At 43.2% G+C, this 25,168-nt stretch overlaps 1 protein-coding gene across 1 annotated transcript; it reads right to left on the bottom strand.

Annotated features, from left to right (window-relative positions):
• Positions 1-14,749: 14,749 nt before the first annotated feature.
• Positions 14,750-17,441, bottom strand: LOC133906386 (BTB/POZ domain and ankyrin repeat-containing protein NH5.2-like). Its single transcript, XM_062348270.1, has 2 exons — positions 16,798-17,441; positions 14,750-15,945 (listed from the first exon to the last, which is right to left on the bottom strand). The coding sequence occupies exons 1-2, from the start codon at positions 17,260-17,262 to the stop codon at positions 14,998-15,000; spliced, it is 1,413 nt and encodes a 470-aa protein (XP_062204254.1). The 5' UTR covers positions 17,263-17,441; the 3' UTR covers positions 14,750-14,997.
• Between the last annotated feature and the right edge of the window lie 7,727 nt (positions 17,442-25,168).

Below are 25,168 nucleotides of genomic sequence, written 5' to 3'. Positions count from 1 at the left end.
TGAAGGTTGATGGACACGGTGTGTTGACAAAGTCAAGCAAAGGAGATACCGGTGCAAGTGACAAGGCCGCCCGAGGGATCGGAAGTGAGAGAGACTTGCTGGTGTTCAAGATCGCAAGACGAATGACACGCGTCATCATCGGAGCGCTTGCTGCAGGTGGAAGCAAGTGGCGACTAGTCACGCTTTAAGAAGTGTGCTAGAGTTGCGTGGTTTGGCCTCAAAATCGTGGAAGGACTAGAGGTCCATATGGCATCATCACGAAGCTTGTGTTGAAGCGAGCCTAAGTCGTGAAGGCGTCACGATCTTCCGATGGATGAAGGAGAAAGTTGACCAAAATACATTTGGTGGTAAGTAGGAGTGTACTACAAGAGAGATGTATTTTGGAAACAATCAAGAAAACTTAGGGGTTAACTTTCTTAGGCTATAAATAGACGGGTTGGCTGGTTGGGAAGAGCCCCCCCCCCTTGAGCCATCCATATGAGAGCATTGTGCTAGGGTTTTAAAGGAGAGGGAGATGAGTGCTTAGCCTATATAATAGGTGAGAGTTTTGAGAGATAAATCTTTTTAATCCTCCTAAAATAGGGTTGGGCTCTTTGAGAAATAAAGTTTAAGTATTTGCATATGCTTGAATTCCCCTTCTTTTAGTTTACTTCTATTGGTTCCCTTTAAGTTTGCAAGTTCTTGGTGTTTTGTTTTTTATTTTCGTTTTTCTTTTTGAGCTGAGATTTCAACACATTGGGAAGTTGTTTTTCTGGATGTTAGAGGCATATAATTCATAAACACATGTATATGTGATGGAGTCTTGAATTCTCTTACCTCTAGACCATCAACTTGGAGAGTTTACTTGCCCGATGATCTTGTCTCTGTTTCGTCCATCTTCAAAGTTGTGAGCTTTTAGGCACAAAGACACATGGAATAGTTTTGAATAGAACCAATAGTTCATATTCCATCCGTGGAGTCATATTGCATTAAAACTTTCCATCTTCTTTGTCTCTCTGAGTATTTTGCTTTCGCTCACGGTTTAAGGTGCGTTCGGTGATTAAAAATAGGAGAAGGCAATCTATTTTACAAGAAATTATTGAGACGCCTATTCACCCCCTCTTTAGTCGCCACTTTCAATCCTATAATTGGTATCAGAGCCATTTTGATCACTTGTTAACTTTAACCGGTTTTGTGATCCATAGACGATATGGAGAGAAGTGAGAAGATTCCGCTGTTTGATGGTCGTGATTTTTCGTACTAGAAAGTGCACATGGAGGCTTATATCTTAAGCCAAGGAAGTGCAATTTGAGAGGTAGTTGATTCCAACTACGAGATTCCTGCTGCTCGCACGACTCAAGTTCAAATCAAACTGTATGAGGCTAACAATAAGGCCAAAAATATTTTGTTCACAAGCCTGAGTCGGAATGAGTTTGACAGGGTTTAGCACATCCGTATTGCCCTGGAGATCTGGTCTACTCTAAGTGTCTTTCATGAAGGTACTAATCAGATTAAGATCAGATACCAAAATACATACAACCAAGAATATCAAATATTTGCGCAAAACCCCGGAGATTATTTGGATGCCATGTTTGCTCTCTTTGATGGAATTGTTAGCAATATTCGATCAACTGGTGTTCTTCCTTATTCTGACCATGAGAGAGCGATCAAGCTTCTCTATGCTCTAGATCGTAGCATATGGGAAGTGAATATCTCGAGCATTAAAGAGTCTTCAAGTTATGACATGTTAACTTATGATGAACTCTTCAGCAAGCTCAAGTCTACCAAGATAGCCAAAGTGGCTCGAATTGGTCTCGGAAACCCCCTGTCTCAGAACATAGCGTTGGTTTCTGGACCTAGCGGTGACAACCAGTCTGGAGTTGGTGTTTCTTGTGCTAACACTTTATCTTATAGTTTTGTTTTATCTTCCTTGGTCTCTATCATAGAGGAGCAGGTGGATGTGCTTGATGATAAGGGTCTTGCACTGATCATGAAGAAATTCACCCGCTTCTACAATAACTGCTGAGACTGAACAAGAGGTAGTTCCCGTGCCTACTTTGAGTGTGCTGACACCACCCACTTCAATACGAACTACCCCAAACTCAAGAAGAAGGAAGACCGTGACCACGACTACGACAAGCACGAGAAGAAAAATAAGAAGCCATTCTTCAAGAAGAACCACAACAAGATGGCCAAGAAGGCAACCAAGACAGCTTATAGGGCATTCATGGCAGCTCTCAGCAATATTAATACCTCTTCAAGCGAGGAGGAGAGCTCGGAGGAGGATGAACCGCGAGTGAAGAGCAAGAAGAAAGCCAAGGACCTCACGGTCTCTGCTTCATAGCGGATGACAACAACGACAACGACTCCAAGCTTGATCCCTTCGAGGTATTACCTTCCTATGACTAGCTTTCCATCCAAGTCGATACCTTGAATGTGCTCTCATTAGGCAGGATAGGTTATTTAAGAAAGTTATGCGTGAGTTGAAGGAGCTTAGGCCTAAGTATGAGTCTGTTACTTCTGAGCTTGCATTGCTTAGGTCTAGGAGTGATGATGAGGAGTGTGAGAGTTGTTTGATAGTTATGATAGAACTTGTCAAGCTTCAGGCTTTGCATGCTCAAGTTGCAAGTCGACTTGAGACTGCTGAGAAGAAATCTCTTGAGGAAGAGTCTAGGTCCACTCTCTTAGGTGCTTGCAAAAATTTCCCTTTGCTTGCAAAGGATGTTGAACTGAAAGCCAAGTACATTAAGGAGTTGAAATATAGATTAGAGAGTATTGGGAGTTCGAAGGATGTGCAGCTAAATTATTCCACCTGCACCATCTTTCAGGACAAATTTAACTGGGTTAGAGGGCAAGTTGAGAAGTTTTTGATCGAGAATGAGTATCTCCTTTCTCTAGTGGAGAAATGCTCAGAGGGCAAAGGCAAAATGAACTTGATTTTGACCAAGACCAAGATGTGTGCCGATAAGACGAGTTTAGTTCTTGGGTTGGGTTTTGAGAGGGTGGCTTACAATGAGAGTAAGATTGTATTCACCACACCTACTACCCTAGAAACTAGGAAGTCCAAAATGAATATCACACCACAAACCATCAAGAAACGCATTCCACAGCCCACAAAAAAGAAGCCCGCATCACAACCCAAGAGAGCTCCACAACGCAAAATAAGAGAGCCTATGAGAGAGCCTCGAGTGATCAGCAGTTGAGTTACGGAGAGACACTACCACTGAACTTACTGTCAGAGAGAGGGTCACTTGGTTGGATTTTGCTTTCGTCGTAAGAGGGATGAGCAGCGTGAGTGGGAGTGGAGCACCCAGTACATGTACCGCCCCTCTGTTGGTATGCATGAGCCTTTTCCTCGCTTCCACTCATGAGTCCCTAGCGCTTTTCAGGCTTTTCCTAGAGTTGTTACTTGGTGTCGATCCTACTATGACTCATATGGTTTTGGTTCACGTGTAAGAGGCTTTAAGTCATAGCGCTTTGGGGGACCACGCTCTCCCCGACGTGGTACTCACCCCTAGTGTGCTAGTGCTAGGATTGATTTGCATGCACCCACTTTTACTACCTCAGTGCGGATGACCCAGTACTGGATTCCCAAGAAGTTTATGACTAACCCCAGTACTGAGTCATCCACCTACTACCTTTCTCGCATGTAGGTTGTAGGTGTTGGCCTGGAGAACAAGTGGCTCATTGACTCCGGCTGTTCACGCCATATGACCGGAGATGCATCATGGTTCTCCGGCCTCACCTCGACGAAGCGACATGAGTACATTACTTTCGGGGATGATCGGAAAGGAAGGGTGAAAGCTAAAGGTATGATAAAGGTGAATGGGAGTTTTACTCTCAAGGATGTGGCTTTGGTGGAGCATCTGGGATACAATCTTCTCTCTGTATCTCAATTGCTAGATGAAGACTTGGAAGTGCATTTCAAAAGCGATACTTCTCGAGTTCTTGATTCTTCTGGTGCTTTGATTTGCAAGATTTCTAGAGTTGGGAGAGTTTTTAGAGCTAATTTTTCTGAGTCTCTTGGTTCTTCTCGTTGTTTGATTGCTCAACCTTCTTCTGAGATTTGGATGTGGCATAGGAGACTAGGGCATATGAGCATTGATTTACTTACTTGTTTGAGTGCTCTAGGCTTGATCCGAGGATTGCCCAAGCTCAAGTTTGAGAAGAATCTTGTTGTGCTCCTTATCGGCGTGGCAAGATAGTTGATACCTCCCACCCACTAGTCAATCTGGTGATGACTGAACGACCGGGAGAACTTCTTCATACAGACACTATTGGTCCTTCCCGGGTTCATTTGGCGGGTGAGAAGTGGTATGTACTTATCATTGTTGATGATTTATCTCGCTACTCTTGGGCCTACTTTCTTATGAGAAAGGATAAAGTGTTCTCGCACTTTTGGAACTTGGTCTTGAGATTGTTCAAGGAATTTTCTGGTGCATTGAAAGCAATTCATAGTGATAATGGCACCGAGTTCAAGAATTATCTCTTTGATGCTTTCTGTCTTGAGTATGGTATTGAGAATTAATTTTTTGCCCTATGCGTTCCTCAGCAGAATGGCTTGACTGAGAGGAAAAATAACCCTTTAGTGGAGATGGCTAGGACGATGCTCAATGAGCATATGATTCCTAAAAAGTTTTGGGCTGAGGCCATTACCACAACGTGCTACATCTCAAATTGGGTTTTCTTGCACTCAATTTTAAATTTGACTTCTTATGAGTTGTGCTCTGGGAGGCAGCCGAAGGTCTCACACTTTAGAGTCTTCGGCTGTCGATGCTTCATCTTAAAGCATAGCAATTTTGACAAGTTTGAGTCGCGTTCTTTCGATGGTATTTTCTTGAGGTATTCTCTTTATGGTCATTCTTACAAGCTCTTTAATCTTGATAATAACACCATCATGGAGTCTTGTGATGTGACGTTTGATGAATCAATCCCTTGTGCTAGTGCTTCCTTTGAGTGTGTAGATGACCATGAGATTGGTGAAATTATCTTCTTGGATGGCGACCTTTCAGCTCTTGGGGATGACGATGATGATCCACTACTTCCTACTACACCACTCCCTGTGCTGGCTCCTGCCTCTTCTACACTAGTAGAGGGTCCTGTAGCCTCTTCTTCTATTTCAGCTGCTTTTGAGCCTGAACCATCAATGTTTGAGGGAGAGGTCCTCTCACAGTGTGAGGCCTCTCAGCACATTCAACGGCGTCACCCACCACACCAAATGATTGGTGATCTCAGCGAGAGAGTAACTCGTTCCAAATATGCTCATCATGCTCACTTTACTGATTCTGCACTCGTTGCTTCTTTCGAGCCCCATGATGTTGGACATGCTTTATCTGATTCAAAATGGGTCAATGCTATGCATGAAGAGTTAGAAAATTTTGAGAGAAACCAAGTTTGGGTCTTAGTAGAACCACCTCCTAATGTTCACACCATTGGCACAAAATAGGTTTTCAAAAACAAACAGGGGGAGGATGGGTCTGTAGTGAGAAACAAGGCTAGGCTTGTGGCTCAAGGTTTCACTCAAGTAGAGAGGATAGACTTTGGAGAGACCTTTGCACTAGTAGCTAGGCTAGAGGCCATTATGATTTTTTTTGTATTTGCGGTATCCTAAGGTTTCAAGTTTTACCAAATGGATGCAAAAGTGCTTTCTTAAATGGTTTCATAGAAGAAGAGATCTATGTCAAGCAACCCCTATATTTTGAGCACCCCAAATACCCTCATAGAGTGTATAAGTTTAGAAAGCCTTTGTATGGGCTTAAGCAAGCTCCTCGAGCTTGGTATGATAGGTTTAAGTTTTTCTTGCTAGAGCATGGGTATGAGATACAGTCTATAGATAAAAATCTGTTCACTCTCATGCATGACAATGATTTCCTAATTGTTCATATTTACGTGGTTGATATCATCTTTGGTGGTTCTTTTCATGCTCTTATGGCCAAGTTTGCATAAACTATGATCAGGAAATTTGAGATGTCGATAATGAGTGAGCTCTACTTCTTGCTCGAACTACAAATCAAGCAATGCAAGTAAGGTACATTCGTCAACCAGACAAAGTACACCAAAAATTTGCTGAAGAAGTTCGACATGAGCAATGCGAAGCCCTTGGCCACACCGATGGCTACCTCGACAATGCTTGATCCGGATGAAGATGGCGAGGAGGTGGAATAGCGAGAGTATATGAGCATAATTGGCTCCCTCCTGTACTTGACAGTGACAAAACCGGACATTCACTTCGCCGTTTGCTTGTGTGCGCGCTTTCAAGCTTCATCAAGGATGTCTCATCGTCAAACGGTGAAACGCATATCCAGGTACCTCAAGCACACCTTGGAGTATGGTCTTTGGTATTCTACCACTTCTTCTCTCTCTTCAAGGTTTTTCGGATGCGAATTTTGCTGGTTGTAGAATTGACGGGAAGAGTACCTCTGGTACCTGTCATTTTTTGGATACTTCTCTTATGTGTTGGTCTTCTCGCAAACAGTCTAGTATTACGTAGTCTACTACTGAAGCTGAATATGTAGCTGCTGCTAGCTGCTACTCACAGATTTTGTAGATGGTTGCTACCTTGAGAGATTTTGGATTGGATTTCAAGAGTGTGCCACTTTTGTGTGACAACATTAGTGCTATCAGCTTAGCCAACAAGCTAGTTCAGCATTCAAGAACCAAACACATAGATGTTAGATTCCATTTTCTGAGAAACCACGATGAGAAGAGAGACATTGAGTTGAGCTACATTGATACCCAACATCAGCTAGCCGACATATTCACCAAGCCTCTGGATGCAACCAGATTTACCTATTTGAGAGGAGAGCTTGCAGTGTGCCATCCCTATGGTATTATGTGAGGGGGAGTTGCTCTTGTAAATACTCTATCTTACTTTTGAGCATTCGCATTGTATCTACTCATGTAAGATAATCATAGTAATTGAGCTTTGACTTGTATGTTTTTAGCTTGTTTTTTTGCTAGACTTAAATTTGGACTAAGTTGAGTAGTTGTGCGGAGCAATCTTTTAATTTTAGGCTTTTCTTGATGCTTTGACATGAAACATCTCGAGCAAGCTAATTTTTCCTAATATAAAATTTGGGAATTTATGAATCATGTAGACTATGAAATGCTACTTGCTTGATCACCATGTTCATAATTGCTTAGGCTTAGTCAATACTTTTGTTAAGACTAGTTTGATGAATATCTTCCTCTAGGACTTCTTGGTTCAAGACAGTGAATTGAGGAATATTGCACTATATTTTCTATCTTTGTTAAATATTTAGCTTATGATAGAACCTTGAGGGAACATGCGTTCCTTGTATCGCAAAGGCACTACTTAACTTGATCTTGTGACCATCTTGATAATTTGTGCAAATTAAATAATCATGAAAAATCAAGTCTTTTGTGCTAAAATGTGATCCAATACGGTTGTCTTGAAGCCTCAAGGTGTTTGTCATACTCAACCGCGTGACACTTTGCTTGGATAAGAACCAACTTGAGGATAAATTGATAATTAGAGAAAGACGTCTAAATATTAACTCTTTTTAATCACTTGATCAATCTAAGTCTTAGTTTCATATGTGAGCATTTGCAAAGCTCTATATCCTGAACATTTGTTTACCTAGTTTGATGTTAAAATTGGCTAGTTCTTAATGCTTGTATTGCCTCGACACGAGTGAATGCTTATATGGTGGCCACTTTGAACATGATTCGGGTATGTGAACTTCAATGTGCCAACCAATTCTTCGAGTTTAGCTTATACAGTTTTATGTCCTTGTGTCACTGTCTCTTTTTTAGCCTCTATGCGATTGTGAGCTCCACCTTTTACTTTTCGCAACCCTTTGACATTTCTAGCTCTTGCAAATGCTTTGTGGTATACGTGTGAATGCTCATTAGGATTGCATATTCATGCACTGCATAGTCCTTTTAACCTTGATGTTTGCATTGGCAAAGGAGGAGAAATCATGAAAGCAAGTCTCAAAGGGGAGAAAAGGTGAATCAACAAAAATCTTGCATAATGAATGAAAAACTTACTAATAAAACATGTGCATTCATCAAGGGGAGCATAGGGAGAGCATCTGCTGCATTTTTACGTTTTTGTTTGAATTTTAGCTAGTCTCCTTTTTCTCTTCAAACTTTTGCAATCTTCTAATACCAAGTGACATGTTCTTGCTCTTTCTCGAGTTTTTGGTGACTTGAATGAGCTTCTTGTACGATCTTCAAACCTTCCTTTGTTGTTTATGATGTTGTCTGGTGCACTCAACAAGAGGGAGATTGAGAAAATATATTGAGATGTGCCTTGGTTTATCTTGTGTGATGAGTGATTGATGTTGTGTGATTTTTTTTAGGTTAGCATATGCATAGTTATATACTGAATGTTGATTTTGTCTAACCAAATTTGAAAATAATTAGAGTTTGTATCGTTGTTTCAGTGCAGGAAGCTTATACTCACAAGATAGTCCAGTGCGAGGATTTTTGACCTCACAGGATAGTCCGGTGTGTGGCAGATATGAGCACCGGAGAGCGCAGAAGCAGAGAAAAATTCATTCACCGGAAGGTCCGGTGTGGGTGAGAGTGAGCACCAGACTAATTTTTCCAGAGAAGGGTGTAAATGTGAAAGTCTGGTGCGGTAGCCTCACCGGATGGTCCGATGTGTGCACGGGTGATCACCGGAAGCTTCACGAGACAAAGATTTCCAGAGAGGTTAAAAGACTAAGTTCCAGTGATGATGTACTCACTTGATGGTCCGGTGATGGGCGTGTGAACACCGGAGAGTATGACCAGAGCCTTTTTAGTTCTGAGGCAAATGTTGAGGTGTTCACCGGATTGTCCGGTGTTGGAATTTTATGATCATCGGACTAATTTTTTTAGAGAGGAATGCAAACCGAGTTCTAGTAGAGTTGTACTCACTGGATGACCCGGTGTTGCACTGGTGTAAACGTTGGACCATCCGTTGTTCACATTTTTGTTGCATCTGATTTTTTTCAACTTGATTTTGATTTGGACTAACATGTGATGATGTTATATGGTTTTGGAGATGCATGTTTGCTGGTCTTATGGTGTGCAGGTGACGGATGCAACTTGGCGGTCGATAGCAGGTGATCAGGGATAAGCGAGGTGCTTGACGCCAAACGATTAAGGAGGATGAGCGGAGTCAAGGATGATCCTAGCGGTACACATGAAGGTCAAGCAAGGCAAGACATAAAGGTTGATAAAGGCGTTGTGTTGACAAAGTCAAGAGAAGGGGATGCTGGTGTAAGTGTAAGACAGTCCGAGGGATCGGGAGTGGGAGAGACTTGCCTGCGGTCAATATTGCAAGACGGAGGACACGCATCATCATTGGAGCGCTTGCTGCAGGTGAAAGCAAGTGGTGGCTAGTCACGCTTTGAGAAGCATGCTAGGGTTTCGCAGCCTGGCCTTAAAATCGTGGGAGGACTGGAGGTCCGCGTGGTATCATCACGAAGCTTGCGTCGAGGCGAATCTAAGTCGTGAAGGTGCCACAGTCGTCTGATGGATGGAGGAGAAAGTTAACCAAAATACCACTGGTGGTAGAAGCGTACTACAAGAGAGACGTATTTTGAGAATAGTCAAGGAAACTTAGTGGTCAAGTTTCCTAGACTATAAATAGAAGAGTTGACTGGTTGGGAAGAGCCTTCTTGAGCCACCCATATGAGAGCCTTGTACTAGGGTTTTAGAGGAGATGGAGAGGAGTGCTTAGCCTATGTAATATGTGAGAGTTTTGAGACATAAATATGTATAATCCTTCTAAAATAGGGTTGACCTATTTGAGTAATGAAGTTTAAGTTTTTGCATATGTTTGAATTCCCCTTCTTCTAGTTTCTTCTATTGGTTCCCTTGCAAGTTTTTTGTTGTTGATTTTTCATTTTTTTAGCTAAAATTTCAACACCATGGGAAGTTATTTTTCTTAATGCTAGAGGCGTAGAATTCACATACACATGCATATGTGATGGAGTCTTAAATTCTCTTGACTCTAGATCATCATCTTAGAAAGTTACGAGCTTTTGGGTACAAAGACACATGAAATGGTTTTGAATAGAATATATGGTTCATATTCCATCAGTGGAGTCATATTAACTTGAAACTTTCCATATTGCTTTGTCTCTCTGAGTATTTTGCTTCCGCTCAAGGTTTGGAATGCGTTGGTTGATTAAAAATAGGAAAAGACCTTCAATTTCATAAAAAATTATTAAAACACATATTCACCTCCTTTAATCATCACTTTCGGTCTTACAATAAGTTAAGCTAGACACTAGCACACTAGCAGAGAGAGGAAAAGGATTCATCATGAGTACTGTACATGGCATGCTGCCAAACTAAGATCACCATTGCTGGAAATGAATACACAGCATCGTACATTGAAACATGTATCTATCTATACTCTTATAAAATATACGAAAGTTGTGACATAACCAAACGATCTCTATTATCCACCGAATTGATCAAACGGTTACATACAAAGATTCTTTCCGTTCCTCCTACTAAAAATACATTTAATCTTATGTTAATTGTCTTCTATATATAAACTTTTAATATTTATCTTCTATACATTCTAAAAATATATTTGATATATTATTATTTATCTTTCATACCTAGATATCTAATATTTACTTTTCATATATTGCTATATTTAAAATTAATTTTACGTATGTGAAATATGTGTGCAATTACTAATGCATATATGGTCCTTTTTGTGCACTTCGATTCCCATGGAAATACTTGACACGCATGCATGCACGTTTTTTTAGTGTTCTTTTCCTTATTTGCTCTCCTGGATGGCCCTTAGGCATTCAAGAATAATGTATGGATCGTCAGGCCAAAGGCCTCAACATGCCAAAAGGGTTTGGATAACTATACCAGCATGTCAAGCAGTGTTGTGTTACTAAGAGTGTGTTTGGTTTTCTGGATGGGATTTTGTAGAGTTGTATCGTATAGTTAGTCTGAATGGAAGTAGTCCGAGCAGAGTTATATTTGTAAAAAAATAATGTTTAACTAGTTGTATATGTCTGAATAAGTTGAACTAAGTTTCTATTTGGTTGATCAAATCTGAGTCCGTATTAGCGAATGTAAGAGTTGTGATTATGATTTGTTACTCGTATGACAATGATATTGTAACACTAACCAATGAGCCCGCATGTATGAGCGGATATAGTAGTCGCTATCATCTACCGGACCAGACTACGAAGTGAAATTCGCATCGAGCTTCACTCTTAGACCAGATTAAAAACGTATATTTATATTCATCGGATTAGACTGAAATAATAAATATAAATAATTAAATATAATTCTTTCTAAGATAATAGATATCAACCGACCAGGCTGGATAACTTCGAGTAACCAAACACACATAAGTATATTCCTTCTCATGCTTGAACGAAAGAGGCATCCGTATCATTCGTTCCTGTTTTCTAAAGTCCACACACGTAATAAATAATGGAGATGATACATTTGAGCTTTGAGAGATAGTACTATGCGCCTCCATCTCCTTATTCAGTCCTTGGCAACTCACTGCACGCACCTGGAGAGTGGAGACACATGCATGCAAAGATCGATAACAAAACTATGATCCATCAGACAGGCCGGAAGGAGCACCGTTCAATTGATGGGACGTTGGATCACTGTAAAGATTCTCGTCCTGAATGGAGACAGCATGTACGTACTGCTATAACCAGCCGCGGCCTCCAAACGAATCAGAAGAAAAGTAGCGAAAGAGAAAAGGATGCGCACGCTTTGCTTGCAGCTGAAAACAAATTAAAGGACATATATATATTCGACTTCTGAAATAAAATTCACTGCGCAACTCGCCATATTGCATCCAACTAGCAATGGTGCCAACGGATAAAGTGAGAACAACTGTAATTTTTTTTTTAAAAAAACATATAAAGTGAGAGCGACAAAAGAAGAATATATCATCGCCGGATTTGCCATGTCCACATATACAAGATCATTCCTATAAATGCTAACTAATAATTAATCTAGGAAAGTGTCGTTCGAACTGTGCATGAAATGAAGAGAGTACCTAGCTGTAGGGTCATGAATTTTGAATCGGGATGCAGGGAGCACATTACACATACAGCTTAGCCAATGATATGGATGGAGAGAGGCCGGCCGGCCGGCCGGGGAGCTGAAGCTAGAGGACAGCGCTGGCCAAACAGTGCAATCCAAGCGCAGGAACAGTTGTGGAGGAACCCACAACCGGCAGGGGCGACCACGCTTTTATTGTGAGATGTTTTTAACAGAGCATAGTATACCGTGGGGCTCGCGTGTACAGGAACGATCTGCTGTACGTCTACTTAGCCACAGTCCATAGCACAGAGCAAGCTAGCGATCGAGCTGCATATGTGTTGGTCATATGGTTTTCAGCCACGTACTGGTGCAATGTGTCATGGCTGCAGTCGCCACATTGCCATGGCCGTGCTTGCCGATCTCCTCATTGGAATCTACTGCAGTAACAAACAGAGATGGATGGAGTAAAGGAGCTAGCATAAGAATGTAGAGAGAACTGTGTTGTGTGCATGCACATATTCACGATTTAAGGACAGACGACTGACGACATGTTACAAGTTTTTGCAACACGAATGCATGTAGCTTAGATATGCATATAGCTCTTGGTGGAGCAGCATCTGAAGTTCTGAACGATGAACAACGGCATCACACAAATAAAGAAGGCCATGGATGCTGCGAGCTGAAACAAGATGACGCAGAGTAAAAAAAATCCATGAGCATGTGGTTGGTACAGGTCCTGTTTGGTGACATAATTGTATGAGTACTTGAACAGAAAACTAGCAATCTACAGAACAATTTGGCATCCATATCATCTCAGACACGAGATGGAGAAGTTGCAACTAAAAAAAATAGGGGAATGTGCTTTTATACTATTGTAAATAAAAAATAAGCGTGAATCTCCAAGTAGCTACATATTGACCGGATGATCGGTTGTTGACAGTGGTTCTACAGTTTAATTACTTGGTCTAGTTTCGATAAATCCCTACCTATTTCATTTTCATTTAGAGTAGAAGTTGGGAAAAATATAAAAAACAAAATTGAAATCTATCTACACAATGTCTACTACGCAACTCCAGTCAGGAACAAGCCACATTAATTGTATCATAAAATATTTGTAAAACCTGAAAAAATACTATATCGTGAAATTTTTCCGAGCCAAATTAATAAATTTTGTGGAAAATGAAAGTTCACGGATCCGGACTGCATCGTTCTTGATCCTTTATTTCCTTTATTTTGGGAGGTATATCTACTATCTATGTACGTGAGTATATGATTTCAGTTCACTTTACTACATTCTTTGAGTACACATGTATACACAACCCACAATTAAGTTTTTGAAGTTGTCAGAGTTTAATTATGAATATTTCATGAATCGCTCCTTTTATCACCATGCTAGTAACATTCAAGCTCTTCACCAAACAAGATCACAAAAGAATAATTCTCCCTATGCCATTGAAAAAAAAACATTTCCTGTGAACCACGTGTCAGTGAGACGATGAGTGAAAAACAAATAGTTGCATGAACTTTTAGTGGCACAGGGGGAAAATCTGTCCATCACAAATGTGGATTGGGGATGTATTATTATTATAATAAAAAATTAGTGATCAAAAGTGCATATTGAGGACTAAAATAAACTATATGCCAACATATATTTCTGAATGGAAGGCGTAGGTGCATGGGTTGTTTTCTTAAGGAAGAAACATAATCTACAGAAGATTGATCCATAAAGTCATCATTATTCTATTGTAACATTTAGCACTTGAAATTCTATCCTATTATCATTTCCACAAAATATAAAAGGTCTAGCGCACGAAATTGAACCACATGACAGGTTAAAGTACTGCATATATATGATGTATAAATAAGGTTTTCATACTTTTTCATGTACGCACGATATCTCCAGAAAACAAAGTACATAATTTCTAAGAGAGATTAACATGCATGGCAACCAGTTCTATTTTTTCCCTTTAATTAAGGCACCATTCCAACATTTCCTTGCTATTTTTTAAGTATGTAGAGGGAGAACAGCAAGATTGGGCACCTTCAGTAGGTATGGTGCAATAGCTATATGTACAAAAAATTATGGATTGGACAGTATTTTATCAGGATGGAATAACTCTAACCTGTGCCACAAGGAATTAATCAAAACTCCATTACAATTAATTACGTTGAAAAAAATTGTTGTAAAACTGAGCAGTATTTGGCTCAAGCAAACAGTAAAAGTGGGCAAACCAATCCTCATGTTTGACCACATGCATGTTGTCCATTGTTTGCATTACTAGCTCAGCTCCTAGTTACCTGTCATGCAAAACTCATGTTTTTACCGGGTTGTCGCCGGGCCTCATGCATGTATTAATGTTGTACAGCACCATGCCAATTAAACTGCTAAAAGAAAAGGCTGTCCTATACATATGTAGACCACTTCATCGATAAGAGCAGAGGGAGACCAATCTTATTTAGTAACTAGACATGCATGCGGCAAGATCGCAGCAGTGCAGAAACAACCTCCAGCTCCAGGACACGATCTCATATATAATTTTAACCAATAGAGATTGTGGCCATAACAGTAGAAATGTATGTGCAATTCCTATACCATTCAATTGCACGCTTAGATTCGCCTTGTCAAATTCCACTCGATCCCCGGCCCTACCCTGCAAAGAAGGCTACTACAGTCTCCAAAAGCTGCACTGCGTAAAGACATATGTAAAAACACCAATAGCTAAATCGTCATGCTTTACACTATTACTGGAGCTAGCAAGGACGTTTGGATTGAATTGAACCACATTACAAGATTCATCACAGTGAATAGTTAGGGATTTGAACAAAGCAACAGTTGCTGCCCAATCGATCAATCATGCAAAGATCGAACACTCCACATCAAATACCATGAAATTCTTGCTCAAATCTCCTAGTCAAATAGTTGCTAGCAGCTACACCATCTCAACAATGACCTCACAAAGCAGAGCTAGAGAAAGATCAATGGATATGTAAAAGGCAATGCTAGATAAGGAATACTTATGGGAAGCCATTGGGGAAGAACAAGTTGGACGGGCTCCCTCGGCCGCCATTCCCTTTCCTTGCATCTCCGGCGATCGCTGCCGCCATCTCCTGGCCCTGGTACATGAGCGTTGAGTTCATTGTCAGGCTCACCAAGCTGTCGTCGGCGTCGCTCCTTGGGAAATTGCCGCTGTCGCTTCCCCCGGCCGCGTCGCCACTAGCGGGCGCGCCCTCGTCGCGCGTGGTCACCATCACCGCTGACTGCACGAGCTCGAGGCACAGCCTAAGCTTGTTAGGCTCGATGTGCGTGGGCCCCGGCACCGCGCCCTTGAAGAGGAACTCGGAGGTGAGGCTGCGGAGCACGTCGAGCGGAGTGGCGCCGTCGAGCGTCCGGGAGTTGGGGTCCGCGTGGTGGTCGAGGAGGACGGACACCATATCGGGGGAAACCATATCGGCCGCCAGGTGCAGGGGGGTCTTCCCCGTCGGGCCGGCGCAGGAATTGACGTCGGCCGCGCCGAGCTCGAGGAGTCCCTTGACGACGTCGCGGTTGCAGTTCTGGACGGCGTAGTGTACGGCGAGCGCGTCGTCGAGGTCGAGACCCTCGCCCATGACCATCAGCTTAACGAGCTCAATGTCGGCCATGTCGAGGGCCCGCCGCATGCGCCGGATCTTGTGGTCGCGGTCCGCCGCGGAGGATGGCCCGTTGATGGGGAGGTAGTGGTGAGTCAGGAACGGCGAGCGAGGCGTGCTCGCCGCGGCGACCGGGGACTTGGAGCGGATCTCCTCGATCTTGGCGACCACATCGATCGGGAGGTGCTTGGCGAGGAGATCGGTGGAGAGACCCGAGCGCGCCACGAGGTGGGAGCAAGTGACCCAGAGCTCCTGCATCTCGAACTTGCGCGACGCCATGAGGACCTTCATCACGTCGTCGACGGACGCCTCCTTCACCATACTCTCCATCTGCTTCTGCAATTCGCCAAATTAACTGTAGTTAGTTCCTGACACACAGATCAATCAGACAAAAATAGCAGCTAATCATCTGCATAAAATGAAGGGTTAGTCAATCAGTACACTGTATGCTTCCACTAGCTTGCATTACAGCCTGTGAAGCATGATGTGTTCTTGAATGTACTTGCATCTGCATGGCATGTTGTACAGCAAGACGTTTTGGAAATGATGCACGGCGTCGAGTTATTGCCTTATTGGGATGTGCATGCTGCTGGATCGATCTCCAAGGAACCCTAGCAATGCAATGCAATACAATAGATGTGATGTGAGGAACGGGCAGACAGAAACAAGGGCGTGACAAGACCCTTCCCAGTAAAGATGAGTCAGAGGCTCCATGACAAGTGATGGCAGGTGCAGCAAGGAGAAGCGGCAGAAAAGCGAAGGAGACTGTGAGAGACTAAAGATGACTCACTCCTGCGCCTACCAGTACACTCCCCATCTCAGCTCTCATCCACACACAACGCAATAAAAATGGATTAAAAATAGTGATGTGAAGAGAGATCGTGCACTGGATGGATTCTGCCGATACTGTGGTGGCTCAGAGGGCACAGTAGTGCATGAATCGGAAAGGCAAAGTGTAAACCTAGGGATCTAGTCGAGCATTATGGATGCATGCAGGAGCAGCTGCCCAGTATTGGTTCAGGCGTTCTGAGTTCCGACTCCACCTTGCTTGATGCCACGCAAAAGATGCTTCAATTAATCATGGCAGGGCTAACTTCCATCATCCTTAATCTCATAGAGTTAGCAGATCCCAAGAACATCATAGCAGAGAGGAATTTTGCAGCACATCGGTCGTTCAGGAATTCCCACCTGGACCAGCACTGCGAGCTGCTCGACGCCGAAGGAGCGCGCGGCGGCGAGCGTGTCGAGAGCGAGGTCTACGGCCGCGCCGCACTGGGTGTGCCAGCACCCGCGGTCGCCGCACCCTGGCAGCGGCCCGCTCTTAGGCGCCGACACTGACGCCTGCCCGCTGTAGAGGAACTGCAGCACCAGCACCAGGACCTCGTACCGGATCGAGCTGACGGGGATGACCAGCTCCGGCGCCGCTCCCGCGGCACGGGCGCCTGGGCTCAAGTGGGGAGGCGGCGGCTGGTAGTTTGGGTCGAGGCCGCAGAAGAGCTTGCGAAAGAAGAGGCTGCGCGCGGCGAGGACGCAGCGGTGGGCGTGGACGAGGCGGCCCTCGACGCTGAAGGCGACGTCGCTGAAGGCCTGGCCGTTGATGAGCAGGTTGAGGTAGTCCAGCGAGAGGGACTTGAGCGAGTCCTCGGAGCTCATGATCTCATGTGCAGGTCGTTAGCTCGGAGGTAAAGGCACGGGCCGGGCGAATTGGCCCAGCTTTTCTGGAGAGACAAGGCGCGAATTTGGAGAGATTTGGCGACCGAGGAAGGGGAAAGCAAGCAACAAAGGAGGGGAGCACAGCGGCCGAGCAACTGTGGAGGAAGAGGATGAAAAGGTTAGCTCTAGCTTAGGTGAACTGTAGAGAGGGAGGAGAAAAGAGGCGTGCGCTCGCTATCAATCCAGCCCTATTTGCGCTACAGCAAGCGGAAGTGAAATTTTTATATATGCATATATATATATATATAACTTAACAAGATTATTTATTTAAGTTAAAATCCGTATCATAGAAATAGATAAAAAATTATAAATAGATAAGAAAAATTAAAAAATAAATAAACATCAAGATGAGAGAGAGATAGAAAATTAAGATAAATTGTATGTGCATAAGACTATACGGATTTGCACTTTCCTATGTAAGGGTACCCTTCACCTTCACTGTGCCTTTGTGGTTCGTGGGTGGGGACGTCTCTACAGTCTCGCTCTATCTACAGTTCTATTGATGCATGCACGTTGTACACACACTGATAAGTGGGGCATTGACCCAGCTGCGTGCCAATGAGACAAGCTAGTGTGGTGCAAGGATGCGGGTCACTGTGGCAGCCATTAGGTTTCCTTTTGGTAAAGTGAGGAGATGGAATTATAGTGGAGTTTGTGATTGGTCGAGTTAGTAGTCATGGCCACATCTTAGTCAAATGGTTCGTGATAGACGTATATACATAGTAAAAAACTCCCTCTAGTAAAAGAAAAGGTGATGCACTACAGTGGGTTCATGCAGTAAATGGTATTAATCTTGACCAAAGAGAATGTCTCAAATGTATATTTTTGACATTCTAAATGATACGAATAAATGAGTACATTTTACAAAAGGAAAAAGTCTACTTTTGGCCATGAACTATTGTGTTTGTCCGATTTTGACCCCTAACTGTAAAACCGGGCAACTCTAACCTCAAACTATCTATCCCGGTGTATTGTATACCCTAAGCTCGCCCGAAGCGGCTTAAGGTCGATATGGTGGCGGTTTTGTAATCCACGCTGGTACATGTGGCCACGTCGGCTGATGTGGGTTTGCCTGATCTTATGAAGATAATATGATAAGTCAATTTTGTGGAGTTTCGACGTTGATGAACTAAAGGCTCCGACCAGAATAGATCGAGAACCCTCGCAACCACTACATAACTACTCCGTGGTTATCAACCGTGTTAAGACGCGATTGATCTAGCCAAGAAGGTTTTCCTGCAAGCAAATCGAGAACACAAGCAAGAACAACTAGATGCAATCTGAATATTACTGGTTACCAATGAAGTGCTCGAGTTTGGGGTTCTACAAACCAATATACGGAGAAACTGTCTAAAATAGAATAATCTAAGCAGAACCCGAGCCTAAACTACGATGACTATTGTATCTTTATAGGGGGGCATGAGGAAGTTAACCTAGGGTTGTGCAGTCGTGGAAAGAGACGTACACAACCTAGACTCTGACCCTGATACGATTACATGACCCGAGAAGGTCCAAAACGGTGATGCATCACCTTATTCCTTTGACTATGATTAAACTATAAGGAATATTTGGTCGAGTCTAGATCCATTGAAAATAGCTCGTCATAAGCTTTGCAGCAAGTCCAAGAACGCCTCAATTGGACTTCGTATGCGAGAGTTATGCCCATTTTACTGACGTGCAGTCCTGAGACTCTGAACCGAATTTGGAGTCTGACTTGAGCTCGACTTGTTGTTTGAGTTGACTGGCACTCGATTGATTACATCCAGGTGAGCTTGTAATGCCTCTCCCATATTCCTATGGAATAAAGCATCACAAGAATTTAGTAGTAATCCATCCAATAATGCACGAACAGCGAGGAACAAGTTCACCTGGTGGTTTAATTGTCGTGCATGTGCTCTTGTAATTGGCCCTTGTATGATTTGAGGATTATTAGCAGTGTTGCTCATATCCGAAGGAGCCATGTCCTCATCATCGGCTCGTTGCGGGCTATAAACCCTATTGCCATCTATTTCTCTCGTCACTTTCCCCTTTCCCTTTACCAAATCAAAACCCTAGCTCTGCAATATGTAGCCTGAGATGGTGAGCTCGAGCGCATCCAATGCGAGGTTGAGGAGGTCCTGATCTGGTGGCGAGCATGAAGAGTACTCATCTCTGATTCCGTACCGCGAGCGGCCATTGCAGTACACGCCTGTCGTGATGTGCAAATGCGGCGTGAAGGCAGCCCGATTCATATCATGGAGCGATTTGAACCCAACGTGGAGGTATCTGATGTGTGCTAACTCAAGGGTAAATCATCAATTTGACTTGGATTTGCAGTTGCGGTGTTGCAATGCTTGATGTTCTTTTGATTTGTTTGTCTTTGCTTTCGTGCGCAGTGTGTAGGTTGCAATTTCTGGTTCTAGTGTGATGATCTGATCAAAGGCTTCATGAAGGAGGTGGTGATTGATTTGCATGATGTGATGAGGGGATTGCGCAGAGAAAATGCTACTCTGCAAAGTGCGATTGATGTTGCAAGAAGGCAAATTCAAGAGTTGATAGAGGATGATACTCTGAGAGTTGCATAGAGCAGCTGCATGACAGAGGTCCTTGCTATGAGAGGTGATGTGGAGGAGAAGGAGGGAGCTCGTATTGAGTTAGCTGTTAGAGTTCAGAAGTTAGTGAAGGAGAGATTGATGATGTTGTACGCACTAGCTTTCTGTATAGGGATGATAGTGGTGTGCCTGTATAGGCCTTGAATAAAATGCATGTATCTCTATTATGAAATTGTTTAGCCAACTAATTTTGCTAAGACACAACAATTTTCATAAAGCACAAGTTCAGCAGATAATATAGCTAACATAACAAGCCACATGTTGACCCCGGTAACTAAACAATCCACATGTTCGGAAAATGACATAATAAGACACATGTTCAGGTTGAAAACATCACTAACATTTCATAACCCACAAGTTTGGTTAAACAAATGCAACTACTACATTATAGAACCATGCCTTCACTGAGTCAGGTGGTTTGGGCCTTGTAGAAGCAATAATGAGGGAGGCCTTGCAGAAGCTATCTTTGGTGGAGGTGCAGTAGAATGGACTGAAGCACTTGCAGTTGCAGCTCCTGACACTGTCACATTGACCCTTGCACTTGAACCTCCTCTACCTTGAGCCTCCAAATGGATTGATACTTGACCACCTGGATGACTTGTAGTAGTAGCTTTTGCAGCAGTCCTAACAATCCTTTGTCCAGGCATTCGAGGCTGCATTTGTAGGAAATAGAAAGTTAGACATGCACATGAAGGAAGCAAATAAGAGAAAAGTTAAAGTTGAAGTTCACTTTACATTTTGAATCATTGTTCCAGTGCTCTCAGAGTATAGACACTGCTTTGTTTTCTTGGATGTTGGACATGTCATGCTTGTTGAAGGTCTTTCCTTTCTCTTGCCCCTACTGGTACAACTTTGTGGAGATGTTGGGACTATCATCTTAGCTGGTGTAGGAGGTGCTGGCTGGCTTGCAGTTGCAATAGATGTAGGAGGTGCTGGCTGGCATGCAATTGCAGTAGACCCTTTCTTTGCAGCACAAGTCGACCTATTGTGACCAATGCCCTTACAACTGCTGCATCTAATGATTGTACCAACTTTAGACATTTTGCCAGGCTTTCTTTTCTCTTGTTCTTCTCTTATCCTCTCCTTCTTTGGCCTGCCAGGCATCCTCAACCATCTAGGTGGCAGAGGTCTATCTCTGTCTGATGTAGGCTAACAAGTCTTGCCTTCAACAGGCTGTATGCAGAAGTCATATATCCTCTTGTACTCATCCACATGGTAGCACTTAGCTATGAATTCTTCCAACGGCCTAGAGCTATAGTATATGGAAGAAATAGCATGTGGACAAGTCAATCCTAACAACTGCCAAAGCCTACATGAGCAAGTGTGGTCATTCAGATTCATAGTGAATCCGTGTTCTCTGTGAGTGACTTCAAATGCATTATTTCCATTGCTAATGGCATGGCAAAACCCTAATTTTGTGATGTATGCATATCAGACTAGTTCATTTTTCACCCTTTGCCCTATCTCTTGAATCCTAACCATTACTTGGCGTCTAATCATTTCAAGCATACTGATAATAGGAAAGAACCTAGATCTTTGTCACACCCGGTTTCAAAAGAACAAACCAAATGCATTTCACATGTATGCCAGGATCAAGTTTCATACATGCGGTGACTTCATAAGTGATAACATAACAGTGTCATTACATAACGATAAGATTCATTACAAAAGGACCTGTAGGTCTTAAAGAAAATACTAAGATAACTTCCAGAGGTAGCGGGTCTTCCATCCATCCACAGGCGTTGTCTGGGTAGCGCTAGCCTAGAACTTGGTCTTCAGGTTGAAATCTTCCTTTGCCTAGAACTCAGCTCCATCGGTTGGGATGTCCTCGAAGTTCTCATCTTCTGAGTAGCATCAAGAGGTTGGGAGAAGGCAAGCGTGAGTACACGGAGTATTCACAGAGGAGCGGGTGGACGCTTGATGATGAGGACTTGGCATTGATCGTGAAGAAGTTCACCCACTTTTACAACAACCAACGAGATCGTAGGACAGGGAGCTCTCGCACCTGATATGAGTGTGGTGACACTAGTCACTTCAAGGTAGACTGCCCCAAGCTCAAGAAGAGGGAAAACCGTAACCATGACCATGACAAGCACAAGAAGAACAAGAAATCTTTCTTCAAGAATTGCGACAAGATGGCCAAGAAGGCGGCCAATGTGGCTTCACGAGCTTTTGTGGTGGCTCTCAGTGACATCGACACTTCCTCAAGCAAGGACGGGAGCTTGGAGGAGGAGGAGCCACACATGAAGAACAAGAAGAAGAACAAGGACTTCACCGGTCTTTGCTTCAGGGCGGACGATAACGATAGTGACCCTGAGCTTGATTCTTCTGAGGTATCACCTTCCTACGACTAGCTTTCTGTTCAGATCGATATCTTGAATGATGCGCTTGTTAGCCAGGATAGATTGCTCAAGAAAGCGATTCGTGAAGTGAAGGACTCAAGTCTATGCAAGAATGTTCATCTTCTGAGCTTGAGTTGCTTAGGTATAGGGTTAGGGATGAGGAGTGTGATAGTTGCCTTGTGGTCATGAGTGAGCTTGTCGAGCTTCAGACTTTGCATGCTCAAGTCATCAGTCGGCTTGAGACTGCTGAGAAGAAGCTCCTTAAAGAGGAGTCTATACCTACTCTCTTAGGTACTTGCAAGAATTACCCTTTGCTCTCAAAGGATATTGATGTGAAAGCTAAGCATATAAAGAAACTAGAGTCTAGATTGAAGAGTGATGAGTGTTCTAAGGATGTGCAGCCAAACTGTTCCACCTGCATCATCCTTAAGGACAAGCTCAACTAGATTAGAGGGCAAGTTAAGAAACTTATGACTGAGAATGAGTACCTCCTTTCTCTTGTGGAGAACTGCTCAGAAGGAAAGGGCAAAATGGATTTGATATTGGCCAAGACCAAGATTTATGTAGACAAGGCAAGGTTAGCTCTGGGTTTGGAGTCCGAGAGAGTTGCTTACACCAGTCCTGACAAGACTGTTTTCACCGCACCCACTACCCTAGAGTTTGAGAAAGCCAAGATCAATGATGCATAACCCATGCCAAAAAAGAACACGCCCACACCATAATCCAAGAAGAGAGAGCTTCCAAAGACACAACCCAAGAAAACTCATCAGCCTAAAAACAAAGCTCCTATGACAGAACCGAGAGTGACCAACAGACCAGTCCCTGAGAGGCGCTTTGTGTGCATCTACTGCCAAAGAGAGGGTCATTTGATAGAGTTCTATTTTCGCCATAGGAGAGATGAGCGGCATGGGTGGGAGTGGAGCACTCGGGACATGTACCGCCTCTCTTTTGGTGTACATAAGTTTTTTCCTCACTCTCACTCATGAGTTTCTGACGCTTTCAGTTCTTTTCTAGAGGTGTTGCCCTCGTGGATCATACCATGGCTCATATGGTTTTGGTTCGCATGACAGAGGCTTTGTGTCTTGGCGCTTTGACGGACCACGTTTCTCTCATCGTGGTACTCATCCCCAGCATACTAGAGCTATTTTACCTACACCTATTTTCACTCCTTCTCCTCGAGCTACTCGGTGCTGGATTCCTAAGAAGTTTTTGACTTACCCCAGCATTGAGTACTTGAGTTCTTGTATAGGTGGCAGACGGAGGCCTGGAGAACAAGTGACTCATTAACTCCGATTGTTCACGCCATATGACAGGAGATTCATAATGTTCTCTAGCCTCACTCCAACGAAGCAGCACGAGTACATCACTTTCGAGGATGATAAGAAAGGAAGGGTGAAAGCCAAATGTATGGTAAAGGCAAATGAGAGTTTCACTCTCAAAGATGTGGCTTTGGTGGAGCATCTGGGATACAATTTACTATTTGTATCTCAATTGTTGGATGAGGACTTGGAAGTGTGCTTCAAGTGTGATGCTTCTCGAGTTCTTGATTCTTCAGGCGTTTTGATTTGTCGGGTTTTTAGAGTTGGAAGAGTTTTTGGAGCTTATTTTTCTGAGTCCCTTAGTTCTTCTCGTTATTTGATTTCTAAACCTTCTTCTGAGATTTGGATGTGGCATAGGAGGCTAGGGCATATGAGTTTTGATTTGCTCTCTCGATTGAGTGCCTTAGGCTTGATCCGAGGATTGCCCAAGCTCAAGTTTGAGAAGAATCTTGTTTGTGCTCCTTGTCGGCATGGCAAAATAGTTGTCGCCTCTCACCCACCAGTCAATCTGGTGATGACTGAACGACCGAGATCGGGAGTGGGAGAGACTTGTCGGTGGTCAAGATCGTAAGATGGAGTATATGTGTCGATATTGTGAAGCTTGCTTGAGGCGAAAGTAAGTGGCAGTGAGTCACGCTTTGAGAAGCGTAGGAGGCGGTTTCGCGGTTTGATCTTAAAACCGTGGAAGGATGAAGTGCACGTGGCACCATCGCAAAGCTTGCGTCGAGACGAAGCTAAGTTGTGAAGGCACCACAGTCGTCTGATGGATGGAGGAGAAATGGATCAAAATGCCCTTGGTGGTAGGTAAGAATGTACTACAAAAAAGGGGTATTTTGGGAAAAAGAAAACTCTGCATCCAAGGAAGTTCCCAACGTCCATAAATAGAGGGGTAGGGCTATTGGGAGAGGAAGAGCCAGCCATTTGAGTTTGTATGCTAGGGTTTTAGAGTAAATGAGAGATTAGCCTTTGTAATAAGTGAGAGCTTTTTGTCAGGAAAATCTTTGTAATTCACCTAAAATGGGGCTGACCTCTGCAAGCAATGGAATTTATGTTTCCTTTTGTGATTGTGTTCACCTCATTCTAGTTTCTTTCTCTTGGCTCACTTGCTTTGTTGCAAGTTTTAGGTGTTTTGTTACGATTTTTGTTTTTGACTAAAAGCTGAAATTTTCCACCTTGTGAAGTCTTTCTTCTTATTGCTAGAGGCATAAAATTCACATACAAATGTATACAAGTGGGTTTTGAATTCCTTTGCGTCTAGATCATCGAGTTGGACGATTTCTTCACCCGATGTTCTTGATTCCCTTTAGTGTTCTTGACCAAATCCACGAAATCTAGGGTGAAATCTTGATCTTCTTGAAAAGATCTTTTGGGCCATGGACGTGCTAAACTATGGCTCAAATTTCGTTGGATTTGGACCACGTTTGATCGGATTTCGAGTTTGGATTTTGGGTTCTCGTGCTGCAGTTTTTCTTCTGGAACTGCTCAACTCGGAACTTCCAGATTATTTCAAATTTTCATCCCGAGGCTCTTCTTCCGGTCTCAATCCGGAACTTCCGATAGGCTGGAACTTCCGGATCCAACTCAGAACTTCCGG

The sequence above is a fragment of the Phragmites australis genome, chromosome 23 (assembly GCF_958298935.1).
Source record: "Phragmites australis chromosome 23, lpPhrAust1.1, whole genome shotgun sequence".
Taxonomy (NCBI): Eukaryota; Viridiplantae; Streptophyta; class Magnoliopsida; order Poales; family Poaceae; genus Phragmites; species Phragmites australis.
The sequence above is the reverse complement of the archived record's forward strand: the minus strand, read 5'-3'. Positions and strand labels throughout refer to the sequence as shown.

Coding starts and splice junctions, on each gene's coding strand:
- LOC133906386 (XM_062348270.1), bottom strand. CDS start 17,262: ATGAGCTCCGAGGACTCGCTCAAGTCCCTCTCGCTGGACTACCTCAAC. Junction 15,946..16,797: donor AGCTCGCAGTGCTGGTCCAG/GTGGGAATTCCT, acceptor GGCGAATTGCAG/AAGCAGATGGAGAGTATGGT.